General features: G+C 37.6%; 1 protein-coding gene across 1 annotated transcript in view; it reads right to left on the reverse strand.

Annotated features, from left to right (window-relative positions):
* Window positions 1-19,946, reverse strand: part of ZNF451 (zinc finger protein 451) — an 84,531-nt gene that overhangs the window by 26,853 nt on the left and 37,732 nt on the right. Inside the window, exons 6-11 of the mRNA XM_065885495.1 lie at window positions 16,614-16,764; window positions 15,313-15,439; window positions 8,606-8,759; window positions 7,967-8,114; window positions 3,694-5,291; window positions 1,736-1,879 (exon numbers count right to left, since the gene is read on the reverse strand). Coding sequence (XP_065741567.1) covers window positions 1,736-1,879; window positions 3,694-5,291; window positions 7,967-8,114; window positions 8,606-8,759; window positions 15,313-15,439; window positions 16,614-16,764 — 2,322 coding nt within the window. The remainder of the gene's footprint in view (window positions 1-1,735; window positions 1,880-3,693; window positions 5,292-7,966; window positions 8,115-8,605; window positions 8,760-15,312; window positions 15,440-16,613; window positions 16,765-19,946) is intronic.

The raw sequence follows: 19,946 nt of genomic DNA on the forward strand, positions 1-19,946 counted from the left end.
CTCATGGATGACTTTGAGGGGTTCAAGAATTCAGTAGACAAAGGAACTGCAAATGTGGTAGAAACAGCAAGAGAACTAGAATTAGAACTGGAGTCTGAAGATGTGACTGAATTGCTGCAATCTCAGGATAAAACTTGAATGGATGAGGAGTTGCTTCTTATGGATGAGCCAAAAGAAAGTGGTTTCTTGAGAAGGAACGCACTCCTGGTGAAGATACTGTGAAGATTGTTGAAATGACAACAAGGGATTTAGAATATTACATAAGCTTAGCTGATAACACAGGAGCAGGGTTTGAGAAGACTGACTCCAATTCTGAAAGAAGTTCTACTGTGGGTAAAATGCTATCAAACAAACATGCTACAGAGAAATCGTTCATGAAAGGAAGAGTCAACCAATGCTACAAACTTCATTGTTGTCTTATTTTAAGAAACTGCCGCAGCCACCCCAGCCTTCAACAACCCCCAGCCTGATCAGTCAGCAGCCATCAGCATGGAGGCAAGACCCTCCCCTAGCAGCAAGATTACGACTCACTGAAGGCTCAGGTGGTTAGCATTTTTTAAGCAATAAGGTTTTTTTTTTGGCTGCATTGGGTTTTCGTTGCTGCCTGCGGGCTTTCTCCGGCTGTGGTGAGCGGGGGCTACTCTTTGTTGCAGTGTGCGGGCTTCTCATTGCAGTGGCTTCTCTTGTTGCAGAGCATGAGCTCTAGGCGCAGACTTCAGTAGCTGTGGCACTCGGGCTCAATAGTTGTGGCTCGCGGGCTCTAGAGCGTAGGCTCAGTAGTTGTGGCACATGGGCTTAATTGCTCCACGGCATATGGGATCTTCCTGGACCAGGGCTCAAACCCATGTTCCCTGCATTGGCAGGCGGATTCTTAACCACTGTGCCACCAGGCAAGTCCCAAGGTATGTTTTAATTAAGACTTCTTTTAGACATAATGTTGTTGCTCACTTAATAGACCACAGTATAGTATAAACATAACTTTTATATGCACTGGGAAACCAAAAAATTCATGTGACTTGCAGTGGTCTAGAACTGAACCAGCAGTATCTCCTAGGGATGCCTGTACATCAGAGGCTCACTGTACTAAGCCTCAGTTAATCAAAGAGGAGTCTCTCTCCCAGGTTTGGTCAATGGTTTGTAAAGAGATTTAGACTACGGCCATACCACCCTGAATGCACCCGATCTCACCTGATCTCGGAAGCTAAGCAGGGCTGGGCCTGGTTAGTACTTGGAAGGGAGATTTATGTGAAGATGCACATTTATGAACAGTAAGGATGAAGTGAAGAGGCAGTTATGTTGAAAACACACTAGTCCTGTAGTCATGAGGCCCAAGTTTGAAAGCTAACTCTACTATTTATTATTTTTGTACTTTGTGAAAAATAAACTTCTCAGCCTTCTTCCTTATATTTTAAAGGGTGAAAATTATAACAATCAGTAAGCATGCATTAGTACCAAGTACAGTATCTGGCGCATTGTAGGTATTGAATAAAGGCTCTTTCAATCTGTATCTAAAGATCCACAAACTGTGGGTCACCAGGTACAGCGAATATTTACCACAGAGAAATGTAAAGAGAAAAATATTCTAGCAGAGTAACTATAATGCAAAGTGACAAAATTCCAATTATGTTCCTATCTTCTATTCAGGAAGGTTCAAAAGGAGTCCTTTTAAAGCAAATCACATTCTAAGGGGGAAAAAAAGGGAGGTTGTCTCAAATGTGTTCCTTATTAACCATACCTTGAAAGCCCCAAATAAATGTTCCTTGGTTAAGATTCCCTGGTAGATGACCAAAAAAGTTGGACCAGTTATCAAAGTCTACAAAGACTATGTGAGTCATGGTTCGCAGGTAATCCAAGTCTGGGAGCTCAACAACCTCTTCATCTGAGAAGAAAGAAACATCAACATGAATTTCATAAGAATTAGCTAAAACCTTTTTAATTTGTCAACTTAATATTAATCTTTCATGTTATTTACTTCTATCTAAACCATGTCATGAAATCCAAACCTGTATGTGACACAATATATTTATATCAGATAAGAAATATTTTGAATATTTCAGAAATGATTATCCTTTCGACAAATATGTACCATTGATCCTGGCTTTCCTTAAAAGTCACTTATAAAAGAAAGTTTTTAAAAAATTAGTATACTGGAAGATATGGAAGACCAAGTTTTAAGGCTAAATAACTAAAATCTTGCACCATCCATCAAAATAAACTTTCAGGGTTACTTGCTAAGAACTTTCTCGCCGCCAGGAGTTTGTTCTTTTCCTAATGTAGACTGATTCATCAGCAGCCCTCTGGCTCTGTGCTCACATACCCGAGAGCAGACATGAGACAGCCCACAAGAGGCTCCTGTGGCTCGTGCAGAACAGGGCCCGGTGCTCCTCGCGCCAAGGACACCTCTTCCTCAGTCAACTCAGGGCCTCTCACCTCCCACCATCTGCAACTCTTGTCCTTCCTCCTCTTCCCTTCTTTCATACCTTTCACTTTGACAGGGCCTTACAGTTTCGAGTGGTAGCAATGCAAGCCTTAAATGTTTATACTATTTTTAAAATGGATAGCTTCTACTCCACCTACTAGAGACTCCCTCAGAAAAAGACTGCCATCTTCCCATTTCCAAACCACCCATCTTCTTATCTGTCTTCTTAAAATACTAATAGATACAACAATGACCTCCTATCAGACACAGACCAACACAAATCCCCCAAAAGCAATCACAAGAGCAAAAGGAAAACAACAGAACATAAAATAGCGTGACCACGGTTTCACTGTTTGACATCGAGTTGAATGGATCAACAGTATGTTATTTAATCATTTCTCACATAAAACATACCATGGCTAAAGGCAATGCTGAGATCTACATGTGCTACAGAGCAAGCCTATAAAAACTCAGTAATTCATAAACATATTTTATGAACCAAAATACTCACATATTTCATTTTTTCCACTCGACATTGTATAACTTATGAAGAGTTAATCTTTAAAAGAATATACACTTAAAATTATACTCTAAAGAAAACAATTTACTTCTAAACAAAATGAAAACACTGCACTCTTCTAGACTTCCTTAATCTTATCAAAGAAGAAGGGAAGCCTAGAGTAAGCACAGACAAGGGGATCCATACCTCAGTTTTCTGCCTGGTTTCTTGCTACCACTTAACAACTCGACTTCTAATTGCTATTTTAACTCTAAGTAAAAGCTTTGCTTCCGAAGACGGTAACAAAAATATACAAATTCTCAAGTGACCTTTAAAACTTCTCATACTTATAGAATAAGGTCAAAATAGAAATAAAAAGAATTCACCTGATTTATCTTTTTATTGAACTTAAATCTAAATGACAGTAAAGTGCAGGATAACTTTCAAATCTGACTTTCAGAAGGACCATCTATTTCCCTCATCTTTCAAAATTCCCATGTCTTTTGGAAAAGAAAAGGTTACCTAAAGTACCTATTATTTAGCATAACAGATATTCCTTGTGCCCTTAGGTTGAGAGAGTGGCTGCCTGAAGCAGCGGGAATACAGATCCCTCCCGGTAAAGTACACGCCGCGGTAACTCACTGGCCAACGTATCAGCCCATCAAGTCCTGGCTTCAACACTGGCTCCCTAGGAGCAAAGAGGGTGGCTACACATGCGCGTGTTTCTAAGCGGAAATGGGAAACGTGTACGGACGTCAGGGTTGTGGAGCCGTACCTGTACTCTGACAGCTCACGTCAGTCTCGGCTCCTCTCTCCAGGTCTGAAGTCTGTGGACAGCTTGCTGCCTGTCTCAGCTTTCTCTCTGCACGGGAGGAACTGGCAGCAAACGTGTACGGGCTCGTCTGCTCAGGCCCGAAGCAGGCCACGCTGGGCTCCCGCAGGAAGCAGTGTTTCCTGTGGAAGTGCTGCTGCGCGCTCTCGGGGTCCTGGAAGGCTCTGGTGCAGGTGCCGCACTTGATCAGGCACCGCGGCGTGCCCTCCGGCTCCGCGTGCCCCTGGCGCACGTGTGCCAGCATGTCATCCATGGCCTGCGCCGTGGCCGAGCACATGCCACAGCGGAACCACAGGCGGCCCTGGCCCAGGAGAGTCTGCAGACAGCGAGCGTGGTCCTCCTTTCTGTTGACTTTGCAGAGGTAGCTCTCCCGGCAGCCGCACGTCAGTAGGTTACCGGTCTCTATAACTGGAAAATCACTCTCAGTTTTAATGGAAGTTTCCGTTTTTTCTGACACAAATACATAGTCTATGCTGTGGTGCTCCTTATAATGACTCAGAAACGCTTCTTCCACATTAAAGATCAGATCACAAAGTCCACAGAAATACTTCATCTTTATTTCGTTGTCATGCTCATCTTGGCAATGTCGATACAGTGTTTCCATCTTGTGAAAAGTCTTTTTGCAATGGGCGCAGCTATACCTATGAAACTGGTGACTTGCTAAAGACATGCAATGTTGTTTCACACATTCTTGGGAGTCAAACATATCTTCACAAATTCGGCATTGCCATTTACCGCTTGGAGGACTGGTTGCTGGGGAATGATCAAGAATAGTAATAGTCGAAAAAGGATTATCAGCAGTCAGATCACTCACCAACGTTGTAGAGGATGACGGCAAAGTGTCACCTTCTACCTCATCTGTCTCATAAAAATACCTGTGTCCATTATGAAACTCAGTCACATGGGTCATTATAGCCTCTTTCCTTGCCAACTCCTTTTTGCATGTCCGACACCAGAAAAGAAAGTTATTTAAATGTGCCCCTCCATGAATGCGGCTCATATGTAAACGGATGACTCCTGAATCTTCACACACCTTCCCACAGACCACACACTTATAACACATCGTGTTTGCTGAGAAAACGTGCTTTTCTACTGCATCTTCACTTGGGAAGCGTTGCTGGCATTCACAAAACCAGGTTTTAACAAGTGACTTTTCCTTCTGAACACAAACCATACCCCCATGGCTTTTATCTCCTAAATTAATCTTCTTTTTTGGAACAGTGCTGCAATCTTCTGAGCTAGATTCTCGAACGGACATATTTCTTTTAAGTGATGAAAATTTTGACTTATCTTGCAACAGGTGCAAGTCAGAAGGGGGTTTGTTCCCTTCACTGCTGTGGCAATAAAGTAAGACTGATTCTTCCATTGAGTTAATGACTCGGACTTTGTGTCCTGAGTTCTGCTTGTGATTCCGGGTACTGGTTTCATCCACAAAGACACGGTTGCAATGTGGACAATAACCTCTCAGTAGGAATTTCTCTGCCACCTGAGCAATGCTCTTCTCAGCTAGAGCTACAGGACCAGCGTTTCGACAACGAACTCTAAATTGGACAAAAAAATAAACTCGTAAGTATTTTCTAAATATATTATCCCTGCTTTTTATTGTAGGAATTATAAAGTAATCAATGTATACACAAGCACTAAAAATTGTTTTTCAATAATGTTGCAGGCTTCCCTGGTGGCACAGTGGTTAAGAATCCACCTGCCAATGCAGGGGACATGGGTTCAAGCCCTGGTCCAGGAAGATCCCACATGCCGCGGAGCAAGTAAGTCCTTGCACCACAACTATTAAGCCTGCGCTCTAGAGCCCGCGTGCCACAACTGCTGAAGCCCGCGCGCCTAGAGCCCGTGCTCTGCAACAAGACAAGCCACTACAATGAGAAGCCTGTGCACCTCAACGAAGAGTAGCCCCCGCTCGCGGCAACTAGAGAAAGCCTGCATGCAGCAACGAAGACCCAACAGAGCCAAAAATAAATAAAATAAATTAAAAAAAATAAAGTTGCAGATGATATAATAATATTCTATCTACCTGACCATTACCTACACTTTATCTGTTTCTAATCCATATACCAAAGGGTAAAACTAGAATCAAAAAATTTTTTAAAAATTCAGACAAATTTTAGACAAGTACAAACTATATCAAATGCACTGATAGGAACGTCATGAGACAAGCAAGTAATTAACTTCTCTGTGGTAATTAAACAATATAGAGGAGCACTACAGTGAGGCTCTCAACAACCCTGTACCTATTCTTTAAGAATGAACTGATTTTATGTCAGGAAAATGCCATGCCCATGGTTGCTTTTATACTAAAGAAAGTGTCCAACATCACTGTTCATTAGGGAAATCCAGATTAAAACCACAGTGAGACTCTCAAAACAACTAAAATGAAACAGACTGGCAACACCAAACCTTGGCAAGGATGTGGAGGAAATGGAACTCTCACACCTGGCTGGTAGGAATGTGTACCAGTGCAAACACTTTGGGAAAATGTCTAGTAGTATCTTATAAAATTAAATACACATACTCTTCGATCCCGCAATTCCACTCCTAGATATTCATCCAACAGAAATAAAACCTATGTCTATAAAAAGGCTTGTATAAAATGTACATAGCAGCTTTATTCACACTAGCTAAAAACTGTCCATCAACATAAGAATGAATAAACAAATTGTGCTGTATTCATACAAGAGAATACTTCTCACAAATAAAAAGGAACAATGTACTAAACAATATGGATGAATCTTACAGATATTATGACAAACACAAAAGAGTGCATACTATATATGATTCCATTTACATAAAGTCCTAGAGGAGATAAAACCAACGTAAGGTGGAAAAAGTATCAGAATAGACTGCCTGAGGGTAAGAGGGTGGGAAGTGACCAGGAAGGGAACAATGGAACGTTCCATGGAGAGGTAACACAGGATGGTAAAAGTGTGGGTTAACAGATGTATCCAGTAGTCAAAATCATAAAGGTTAAGATCTGTATACTTCAATAAATCGAAATTGTATCTCAGAAACAAAGAACTGTAAAAAATAATTAAGGGCAGTAAGGAGCATACAGATATATAAATAGAAGAAGAATGGCAGTGTTGATAATTATTAAAACTGGGTGACAGGTAAATGGAGGTTCATTATACTATTCAGCTGACTTTCATACAGTTGAAATTTTCCATTAAAAAAATTAGGAATAAAAATAAAAGGCAGAACCAGGATTTGAACTCATAAAATATAAGTCAGAACCAGGACTGTTAACATCAATAATTATACTGAGTGTATACAGAGTGATTATACTCCACTGCCTCTGTTTTTTGAGAACATATTTTACTTGAAGGTTTGTGAAAACAACTGTTCTACTTAAACAAATGCAATTGTATCATTTAGTAGTGTGATACAATTTTAATGCATTTTAAAGAAATAATGGGGAAAAAAAGACCTAAGAGACATAGCATCTAAATGTAAAGTACAGACTTTGAATTATGATTCCAACAAACCAAATGTAAAAAACATCATGAAGTAATCAGGGAAATTTGATAACTGACTAGGTGTTTGATGATATTTAAAAAAAGAGTTTTTTAAAGTGTGATAATGGTATTAGTTGTTTTTCTTTAAAAAAAAAAAGTGCTTAACATTCAGAGATATATATTGAAGTATTTACAGATAAAATGACAAGATTTGCTTCAAAATAAGAACTTCTGGGGATCAGAGTATAAATAAAACACGACTGTCATGTGTTGATAACTACTGAAGCCTGGTGAAAGGTACACTGGGGTTCATTATACGATTCTCCTTACTTTTGTATAGTGCTTGATAATTTCCATTGTAAAGACAAAAAAAGCATACTTGATTGTTTGACAAATTTGGCCTTTCACTGACATGTAATTTTTCACTTGTTTGTGATACTCTCCATGCTGGTTGACTCAAAGCCAAGGTTCTATCATAACCCTCTCCTCCTCCAGGCACAACCCTCAACAGCACATGCAGAACTTAGAACTGTTAGCTTGTTTTATGTTCACAGCAACATCAATATATCCACTTTTCTCACACCTCTCACTTCTTTCATTATGCTAAGTTTGGGTAATGTCCAGGCAAATATACACTCTCATTTTAGAAGGAGAGAAACATGGAATAAAAAAGTATTTGTTGAGTCCTCTGGCTGTTGCGGAGCTTATTGGGTGGGAATCTTACAGTCCAAGACTAGCCCCTTACAAACCTGAAATGGGCAGTGAGCTCCATGTGGGAACGCAGTGTCTGGTGGCAGGCCACACACTTAACTTGAAATGGAACATCTTTGCACAGAGAGATCAAAAGTTTCTTTGCAAAAGATGGAAATGATATTGGCTGTGCCATTCCCTTGTCATCTGAAAGACAAAATGAACTATGACTTGCAAAGATCTGAGTAGAGTGACCCGGCCTTCCTCCCCTTTGCCTTTCTCAACATCAGGTGAGGTAAGTAAAAGAAGATGGTTATTTATGTGATAAAAATCTAAGAGAAGTCATTTTCTAGCCTCAATAAAGTGCAGTGGATGCTGAACTCATGCTCAAGTTAAAATCTGAATCTTAAGTGCAGAGAAATACCCAACTTCCCAATGGATATACAAAAACATTATCCTGCATAAATGTTTTCTTCCCAAGTTTCTTTTCATTCCTCAAAGTAAACCTTACTCTTAGGTGCAAATAAATAATGAGAATCTTTTTTGAAAAATAAAAAATGAGATAAAAATCTTTTGCTTTCATGGTTCTCAAAACTAATGTGAAGATAAGTTACCTCAAGAATTATCTGAGAAGAATGATAAATCAGCAAAGGTTAAAGTAGTTTAATACTTTTCAGCGGAAGAGAGTATTAACATACCACCCAGTTTAAAACGCTGATGGAAATGATTCTTTCCAGACATATGCTTCAAACACTCATCCTTGCTGCTAAAAAGAAGGAAGCAATTTGGACACGCAAAACACTGAATAATCTGAGGAAGAAGGTTGTTTTTATGTCCATCATCTGCAGCTTCCTAAAATATAAGGCAAAGCTTTATTATAGACAACTAAAATCAATATTCAATTTCTTAAATCAACTTTCAAAATTTCCTATTTATTTGGAATATTTTGTATCAGTTTTTAACATGAAAACTTTTCTTCCCTGAGTGTGAACTGTAGACTTTTTGTCATTAATGAGGTCCCATATATGAAATTTTAAATTATTTCCTTAAAAACAGATTATTACCATCTTTCTGTGACAATAAACATACAAGTACATTTGCTTTCTATACATTTTTCTTTTTATATATACATCTATATGCAATATTATATAAATGCATAAATGCTTTCATATCACATATACTTTTTCTTATGTTTTGCTTTGTTCACTCTACTCTGCAATATAACCTATGTTTACAAATACATATTCTTCCATAAATTTCTCCATACAAAAATAAATACACAAGGGGAATTGTCATTGTTTTATCAAATATTGTCATCTTACAGATTCTTCTGCCTCTTAGTTTTCTTATTCCACAATAACTAATGGAAATCCCTAAAAATCAACTGGTGTCGCTCTAATTTATTCTTCTTAATGGCTACAAACTACTCCATGGTGTGATGTGGATCTACTGAGATTTAGTCAACTATTCCTTTCCAGGCTTTTTTTTTTTTTTTTTTGCCACTGTAAACAATGGTTTTGTAAATATTGTTGACTATATATCCTCATTAAATAGTGCTTTTTCTCTCATTATCAAGATTGGCCGCATTGGGTTAAAAGGTTCATTATTTGAATATTAAAAGATATTGTGTAACTGCTTCTCAAAAAGGCTCTACAAATTCCGATTCCCTAGCACTGAGTGAGCCTGGCACAATAGCTATTACAGATCTTATTGTCATGTTTGCAGTCTTACAGATGTGTGTTATGTTAATTTGCCTTTCCTGTCTACTAGTGAGTGTGAGCATTTATTCATACAATTCTGTGCATTGCTTATTCCATTCCAGCCTCATGTTTTGATTGTTTTTGCTTTTTCCCCTCTGGTCAACTTGTATCCATTCTCTGTTATCAAAACTAACTCTGTCTCATCCTCTATTTTTCAAATATTCTTCATCAAACATCTATTAATTTAGTATTAGTATATGGTCACCTTAAAATTCTGATACAAACAGGTATGTCTTTTCTAGAGTCCAGGTTTCCAAACTTGGCTAAGAGTCTCCTCTATCCCCAAATTGGAAATATTATTAAGTGTATATTTATATGTATATGTATAACTGTATGTGTGCTGTGTATAAATATAATGTAACTTCTTGTTAATGGTCTTTAGAATAATAGCCTTAAAAGTTGTATTGTGTCTTCTTAAATTTACTATCATTAACATTAGGGATATCAAAATAGTTTGTGTAGTTGCTTATGAAATGCAACAGGAGGAGTGATAGGAAATTTACATTTATACTGAGTATATGTCAAGCACCACCTTACGGTTCAAATGTGCTTTTCCACTTAATCCTTACAATAACCCCGTGAAGTACTATTTTCATTATTTACAAATGAGAAAACTGAAGTTTACATAAGTGAACAAAATTATCACTCCCCTCCAAGTTGTACCCTCAGAAGAGACAAAGCTACCATTCACACCCAGCTTTATAGCTGTGGTGATAAATCCTATGCTCTTTCCACTACTCCTCACCCTATTTTATTTTGGTGACAGCCACGCAGAAGATAACACCCAGTATGACACTTTGCATTCCAATTAGAAGGTTCCAAATAAGAACACTAAAAGCATTTACTACCAACCAATTTGTACAAATGACCCCTACCTGAAGAACTCTAATAAGCTTTAGTTCAACTGTGAGTTATAAGTGGATTCAAAATAAGCTTGTTTAAACTGTTTGCTCAATAGAACAAAAACTGTGATTCTACATAAAATTTTATTGGAATATACCTATTGCAAAAGTATAGCATATTTGCAAATAACTTCTACAAACCAGGGGAAGGAATGGGAAATAGGATATCTGGGAAGTACTCAATTCCTTTTTACCATTATATTTCCAGTTATATTAAATCAAAACACACCATACAAATATGTATACATAAAAAAAAGTATAACCATAATAAGATACCACTTCATAGGTACCCACTAGGATGGCTATTTTAAAAGACAGATAATAAGTGTTGGCAAGGATGTGAAGAAACTGGAACATTGTTGGTGGGAAAGTAAGCTGGTACACTGTGATGGGTAACAATTTGGCAGTTCTTCAAAAACTTAAAGATGATAACCATATGGCCCAACAATTAACTCATTAGAGAAGTGAAAAAGTATGACCACACAAAGACTTGTACATTTGTTTATATCAGCATTATTCACAACAGTCAAAAAGTGAAAACAACCCAAGTGTCCACCAACTGAACTGATAAAAAGAAAGTGGCATATGTCCATACAATGGAATATTACTTGGCAATAAAAAGGATGAAGTACTGATATATGTCACAACATGGATAAGCCTTGAAAACATCATGGTAAGTGAAAGAATCTTGTCACAGAAGGCCACATATTGTAGGATTCCATTTAATGAAATGTCTGGAAAAGGCAAAAACCACAGAGACAGAAAGTAGTGTACTAGTTGCCTCGGGCTGGGGAGGGGGAAGAGTCACCTTCGATGACAGAATGGCCCTAGGAACAGAATGAGAGAGAGTTGTAATGCCCACCGACCGACAAGCGACACTAAGGCACCCTGGGGCTTACGATACATCCTCCACCATCCCCACCAGCACCAAAAGGGAGAAAAGCAGGAAGTTACGCAGTGACAGACCCACTGGATAGTCTTTTTTTTTTTTTTTGGCCATCCTGCGAGGCATGTGCGATCTGACTAGGGATTGAACCCATGCCCCCTGCAGTGGAAGCACGGAGTCTTAACCGCTGGACCACAAGGGAAGTCCCTGGATAGCTTGAATGTCAGAAAACACTAGACACTTGCTACTCAAAGTATGACTCAAAGACCAGCAGCACTGCCATCACCTAGAAGCTTGTTAGAAATCTTGAATCTAAGGCCCCACATCAGATCTACTGAGTCAGAACCTGCACTTTAACAAGATTCCCAAGTGATTTGTGTGCACTTTAAAGTTTGAGAGGCATGAGTCTAGACAGAAGAAACTGGAGATAAAAAGAAAACAGAAGGGCAGCAAGGCAAACAATGCAAATTGTGGACAGTTTCACAATTTCATTGAAGAACATCATCTCTATGAAACAGAATTCACAGGCATGCAATCTTCTAGCGACCTCTTCTGGCTCATTTAAGATACGTAATGACTGGTTCCTTCCGAGTCCTTGTGACAGACACTCCAAAGAATAAGCAATAGGAGCTTTTATTAAAAACTATATGTCAGGCCGTAAGTGCTTTATATTGTATTATGTTTTCTCTCAACAATCTTGTATGTAAGTATAACAATTCCACTTTAGAGATGAAGAACCAAGCTCACAGATGTGCTGTAACTTGGTGAGAACACATAGCTAATAAAAGTAACTGGAATCCAGGTCTGTCTGACACCAAAGCCTTTGCTCTGTTTTACCAGATTGCTTCCCAGAAGGCTGAATATCATAAATTTACTTCCCGGAGAGACGGCAAAAGGGAGGGCAAAACAGCATAGGATGAGTGATTCCCAGATAAAAAAGGAAACAAATTAATGAAATTTGGGAAAACACAAATGAGAGTATTAATTAATTTTAAGGTTAAAATATCTATTCAGATTTATTGAAGAAAAAAGATGAATATGCTTACAGCATGGAATAGAAAAACATGCCCTGAAAGAACTCCAGTTCTGAAAAAGGTGGAATACTAGTGACCCACTGCAAACACTAAAAAACTATGGAATGTAGTTGCACCCTTTTCCTTTCTCTCCCCAAACCTGTGTCAGGGCACTAGACAGCCCTATCATTTCTTTCTTTAATGTGTCTTTTGGATCCACTTTAAGGTCTTTATTTTAAATGTCATTACCTAAGTAAACCCTTTTCTCATCTCAAAGCTAAGTTACTGCTGAAGTCACCTAAACTGGTCTCCTTGTCTACATCTTTGAATCCACCCTGAACACTGGTGCCATTCTAATACCACTCAATCTCTTTGGTGTCCCTAAAAAAGGAGAAGGAATTCGGTTCTAGAATTTAAAGTCCCTCTAGCTCTGAAGATATAAGAATTACTTTCATCATGTCACGTCCTGTGATAGTGCCAGTATCTTTCCAATATCAAGTTTAAATTTTGTGCCTTTATAGTCAAGTTACTATTGTACTTGTGTTGGGAGTCCCCAGGTCCATCCCCAGGCTTGGTGGTTGGCTAGGACTCACAGGACTTGGTGTACAGTTGTACTCATGACTATGATTTATTATAGCAAAAGGATACAAAGGGGGAAAAGCACACTGGGCAAGGTCCAGAGGAAACCAGGTGTAAGATTCCAAGGGTCCTCTCCCAGCGGAGACACACAGACACACCTAATTTCCACAAGGAAATTAGGTGTTCAGCATAAACCACACTGTCTGCACTAACAGTTCACGCACAAAGGGCCACTCATCAGAGATTCGTAGGGACCCGCCAAATCTAAGTTCCTAGACAACAGCCCAGTGCCAACCTTGCAAGCAAGTCCGTCTAAGGACAGAAGTCTCAGGCCTACTATGTCACCTGCTCTCTGCACGCTACCTATTCCCATATTTGCTACTCTGTGTAGGCTCTTGTTCAAACCTTCCTGTGATTACACCACTTGTCCTTTCCATCTATCCAAATCCAAGCCTGGAGGACCACTTCTCCTCTGCAGTGCTCTGTCAGCTTCTTCTGCTACTCCTCTCCCCTTCCTCTGAACTCCTATTTCACCTGATGATGTACCATTGCAGCTTATTCATTCTAGAGCACATGGATTCCTCTCATACTACGGTGACTCATCAGGGTTGAACAAGACACAGGCTCCCCAAAACTAATGACTAAGTATACAATGAACTCAGCGTCAATAGGCGCATCTATCCTGGGAACACTCTCCAGCACCAGAACAGGGGTCAGTCAACCACAGAACTCAACCAGAGACACCTGGGAGTGCAAGTCTTCATTTTCTGTGTAAACCTCTACAGAATCCAAGTTACTACCCACATGAATTTTCAAGTATAGGGCTAGAGATTAGCAAATTCTGAAAACATGGTTTAAAGAAAAACCCTAGTTCTCTCTGGACATTAGCATTTTACTACTTCAAAACCTAATATTTACTCAGCAAATACATCATGTATGGATCTCACAGGTTTTTAGCTACAAGGATATTTAATGTGTTATTGTTTTTAATAACAGAAAAATGTAAACAATTAATACATCTAATAGGAAATTAAATGAACTATAATATATTCATATAGAATGCCATTCATTGATTTTAAATGTACATACTGATTCAACATATATTTAAACATTTATGTTTACAACACACTGCTTTTCTTAATTATGAAAAAATTTACATACTTTATCCTATGTAAAAATATTTACATAGGGAGAAGCAGCAGAAATATATACATAAAAATGTTAACAATGCTTATCTCTATAAGTGAAATTAAGAGCGATTTCTTAAAAGAAAGAAAAATACCATATGATATCACTTATATGTGGAATCTAAAATACAACACAAATGAACACATCTACAAAACAGAAACAGAATCACAGACACAGACAGTAGACTTGTGGTTGCCAAGGGGGAGGGGAAATGGAGGAGGAAAGGACTGGGAGTTTGGGGTTAGCAGAGGCAAACTATTATATGTAGGATAGATAAACAACAAGGTCCTATTGTATAGCACAGGGAACTATATTCAGTATCCTATGATAAACCACAATGGAAAAGAATATAAAAAAGAATGTATATATATGTATAACTAAATCACTTTGCTGTACAGCAGATATTAACACAACATTGTAAATCAACTATACTTCAATAAATTTTTTTAAAAAGTGATTTCTTATTTTCCTTTTGTTAGTATTTTAAAATTTTTCCACAGTGAACATATTGCACAATTAACATTTTGTAATTTTAACTAGTGAGATATCTAATATCAAGTGTGGGAAACACTTATCACAGAGTTCCTCATTACACTGAATTTGCTAATATCATGAATCAATCTTATATCCCTTGAGATTTAACACTTAATGCGAGTGTTAAATACCAGCCTTTTAAATACCAGATCTACTTCTTAATACCAGCATTAATAAAGGAATCATTATTTACTACGTGGTTCCAACAATTCAACCAGCAGTGAACGGCAGCACACTTAAGAATAATGTTCTGGTTATCATGTGACTAACTCACAGAACATCTTGAACAAAGTAAGTTATTTTCATAGAGCAACTCCATAAAAATGATATTCTTTAAGACTGCTGGCTTTCAGCTATCAGGGTTACCTGCCCACGATAACTTAATGTTCCAAGTAATTTTATTCCCCATAGACAATCATAATTTTGATCTTTATGTGCATCACTGTCGAATGCAACCTTAAGAACAGCAAGAAAACACCTATATCCCATTCCACGGTTCTCTAGAAAAAGAATACCTACTCTTAGCTTAGGATATGCTCTTACCTTAGCAAAAAGGTGATCCCTATATTGTTGTTGAGTAACGAAATTTTTATAACATACTACACAAGCAAAAGAACTGATGAAAGGTCCATGCAGTGTAATTGTTGGATCACATGGAGAGTGATCAAACCTACTCAGCAAAAGAGAGGTAACATTAGAAAATCTGACATTCTAGGGGCAGAACTATGTTGCTTCATTTGTTAAGCTAGACACACACACACACACACACACACACACACATTCAGGACTTTACACTTTTTCTACTGAAATATTAAGGTTCTTTATATTCAAGAAATATCAAGTGGTTCCCATATGCCATGCAATCTCTTCAAACAGTGACCAACAGCTTTACGTTTCATAAAAGTACTCAAGATCCAATAAAATGGATTTAAGCATGTCTTGCCAAACTGGTAAACTTCCAGTTTGAAAACTGTACAGCCATCATCTGTTCCTTCCTGTTTTATTTACCATAAAACTCACAAATAATTGTAAATGAACCACTGGAATAATAATCTCATGTCAAGATTTCTGGCTCACACCTATTTCCTAAAAATGGCTTTTAATCCTTTTAAAATGTCATTTTAACAATTTAACAAATTTGTGTCATTTAAAACTGCCTCAGAGACTTTTTAAAAATACTTAGAATACAGTTATCTGTAGAATGCTGAAGCCCCTCCAGAAGGCTCTAAGAGTAGGGTAAGGTGTAAGTAGGGTGAGACATCTGGAAAAGAGAAGGCTTAGAGGTCCAAACTCTCAATTCCCATCTTTAAACTATGAGAAGGGGAGACTGAAGATAAGACTATTTAATGCTTTTAATATTGCCTTCCCTTGATATTTACTTTCTCAAGCTCTACTATTCAAAAATTCAGTAAATTAATAAGATGGATTTCATAAATAGAATATTTATTGTTAACTTTGGTACATTGGTTTGCCTTTAGCATTTATTTTGTAATGACATACTAGCTTTCTTTAGGCTAGCCCAAATATCTGTTAAGTGCTTTGTGTCTCTTCAAATTTGCTAAATGCTGGATTTTCTAATGGACTGCATTTCTCTAAAACTGATCCAAATGCATATCAATGCAAAAAGTCTGGTCAGAATTTTATGAGACATATTAGGATTGAATATCACTAAAATAATCTGATTTTGAGCATTCTAGGAAGCCTAAGAAATGTACATTAGAAAAAATTATATCATAATAGCACAGAACAATGAGTTTGGAATATAAAGCTATAATCACAATGGCAGAGGTGCATCACGCTTTCATTTCATCTTCAGCATCCACTATTCTGAATATCACACTTACCTTTTCAAATGTCCTAAGAGAAGGTGCCCATTATCAAACTGCTTGTTACAGTGCATTATGGGACATGAAATTGGCTTCCCAGACACTCGTATTTGGCCTCCTCTTCGGAACGAACCTTTTGTTCCAGAATTAATTGTGCCTGTTTTGAGTCCTGCATCATTGGAATATAAATTCTTAAGTTTCTATTTCAGATACTTGTCCTTTGGACTGGTAATCAGAATCATGAAAAAACAATGAAAAACATGTGCAGCATCAACTGGGTGATCCTACTTGTAATTAGATGTTTACAAACTTTCTTATAAAAGGTACAACAACCTACAAGTAAATAGCTATTTGGGACAAGGGAAGCCGTTAACATCCCCAAGTAACATTATCTGAGGAAAAAAACTGTTCCCTTAAGTTCAATAGCCAGGAAACATCAAAGATGGAATATATTAGAAAACCAGTTGCTCTACAGAACCCCTATTCCTGCCTCCCTTCTTTTCATTTATGCAAGTTGGCAAAGATTTTTTCTTCTAATTCTTATTTTCTCTCTTAACTATCTTAAACACATCGTAAGGTTTAGTTATATTATAGAGGATCTGGGTTCTATGAATATTATGTCAAACAATGTAACTGGGAGGGTGGGAAGGAGTGAAGAGGAGAGACAAGGAGAATGCCTTAATTATCCCTTTATCCTGGTCCATTCTTCATCCCTTTTCTTTCTTTATAATCTTGGTCTTAACAGTCACATAACTTTCTAGACTTAGCCAAATTTTCTTCCCAGGCAAACTCCCAATACATGTTACACAATGAAAAATTTAGAGTTATGCTGTATAAACAAAGAATTGTAAAAACTGCCAGGAGGATTCTAATATATACTCTAGATAGTTTGGTTATTATCTTTTATTATTATTTCTTATAAATTGTTTCACTCAAATACCTTAAATATTTCATACAACAAAAAGCTGTGTATTTATCTTTATGGCAATTTCTACGAAGCCCCTAAGCATTTAACTAGAATAAATGTTATTCCTTTAACATCATCTAGTTAAGATCCCCAAATGGTTATATATGTTGAAGGTTTCCATGCTTTTCTGCTGTTTATGGGGGAAATGCCTCTATTAAATGCTGCCAAAATGCTTATAAATGTGTTCTACCAATAAAGAACGACTAACATAGCATTAATCATATTAAAAGAGGCATTAACAATATACTTTTTTATCTTTAATTTTTTAATGCAGTCAGAATTATAATAATTTTTATTTCCTGTCCATCCACATTCCAGGTGTTGCCTATTAAAACCTTTATTTAGCCAAACAGAGGTTCTGGATAAAAATCAAAGTGGAGAAAACAAGCCAGAAAGAAAATAAGCTTTATCTATGGAAAGGCAAAATACAGAGAGATTTAAACAGCTCTTTCCCTTAAATAGTACAGTGTTGTTTTTAAATTACTAAGTAATCAAATGTGTGGAAACTGGCCTAACTATAAGTCTATAAAAAATAAAAGATGGATTTCCAGTTTGAGTAATTATAAAGTACTCAAACTACTTCTAATCAAAGAACTGAATTATAATGGTTGGATACTTTGGAACAGATTGAACAAGTCCCTTAATGCTATTGAGAAGCAGAATCTCACTTTTTATAATTGACGAGAACAATGCCATCTCTATTCTCCCCAGCTCTCCTCTCCTCAAAGATCTCAGCATTCTCTGAAGCCCATGTATGGAACTGCACCACACCAAGTATAGCCCAATGCTAAGGCAGCTGTGCTAGCAAAAGACCCCAGACTTCAGTGTTATGGAGTGGCAGGGACCAAGTAAAAAGATAAAACAATCACATAAAAAGAGCATAACTAAAGACCTTAACTCAAGGCACAAGCTTATCAGCCACCAATGAACCAGGTGTCACCTGAAGTGATATACTGATACAATATCACATCTTGCAAAGAATCCTAAAGACACAGCTAAGTGACTCATTTGTTCCCAGAAATATATAAACAGATGCTTATGAATTCAATTTACAATGAATTAAAATATTCTAACAATCTGGAGGCCAGGGATTAGGCCTAAAGGGACATATTACTGGCCCAGCAATCATTCTAGACAAGACTTGAAAGTGTTTGATTCATATGAGATGAACGATTTTTACAAGAGATCTTGTAGATTGAGCCTTGTAGTTCTAGCCCATTTTCCTATCAAAATCACATAGGAATCTTCCCAAATCTACTGATGCCCTAGAATTATCTCTAGTGGTGAGGCCCAGATATGTGTATTTAAGACTCCCAGGTGATTCTGATGCAGCTAAGGACCATAATTTCTAAGTATTTTTTCTAAAGTAGGTCTGGAATGCCAAACAATTCTCTTCTTTAGTTGAATGACAGTCACATTTGGTACCCGAGTTCTAGGCTTCTTTTCTGTGTTCATATGCAAATCCTACAGCCCACTCTTGTATAATATTCAACCAACACTTATTGGACATCTCTATGCTGAGCCTTCTTTTTAGGCACTGACACTAAAACGGATTAATAAGCCTTAGTCTCTGTCCCCACGGAGCATATAAATCTGGTAAAAGACACAGACACGTAAACTTATCAATGCAACATAAGAGGGTAGAAACTATTTGAGAGAAATGAATAAAGCACTGTGGGATCAAAGACAGCTGAACAACCAAACTTATGCAGACTAAATAAACCTAGCAACCTCTAGTATTGAATGTTACCTGTAGGGCTAACCCCACAGGCAACTAAGAAGAAAAAAAGAGGAAAGGGTATTTAAAAAGGAGGATGGGGCAAGGTGGGAGTTTGCCAGGCACAAACACATTGGGAGATAAGAAGAAAATACAGTTTCAGGGAGTGGCCAGGTGTTAAAATATCTACAAATTATTGGAATTATTTTAAAAGTTGCAATTTGATTCTATTCAAAGAAAAGCCCTCTGAAAACTACAGAATAAGATACCTAGGTTCAAAGTTGAGCACTGCATACATAGATATTTCTAAGACTTTTTGTAATTAAACTTTCTGCTGGATTGAATCCACAGCTAAGGTTTCTGTGGATATCCCAAGCCTTTAAGGGCTCAGTGGGTCTTCTACAAGAGAAGCTAGAAAAGTTGCCATGGTGGCTCTTAAAAATTCTACCAAATTATCTGGTAGGAGGAAAACACTGCACAGTGACTCTTCCAGGAATTTCAGGTCTGCAAAGAGTTAGCAATGAAGAAGCTACCCACTGCTTTTGATAAGCCTCCCACATGGACATTTCCTTAACAAAATATCTACACAGGCTGCACTGACAAATAAAAAAGTAAATGCTAATCCTTTCCATCTCAGCTTAAATTCCACTTCCTTAGAGAAGCCTGA

Source organism: Phocoena phocoena, chromosome 10 (assembly GCF_963924675.1).
Source record: "Phocoena phocoena chromosome 10, mPhoPho1.1, whole genome shotgun sequence".
Taxonomy (NCBI): domain Eukaryota; kingdom Metazoa; phylum Chordata; class Mammalia; order Artiodactyla; family Phocoenidae; genus Phocoena; species Phocoena phocoena.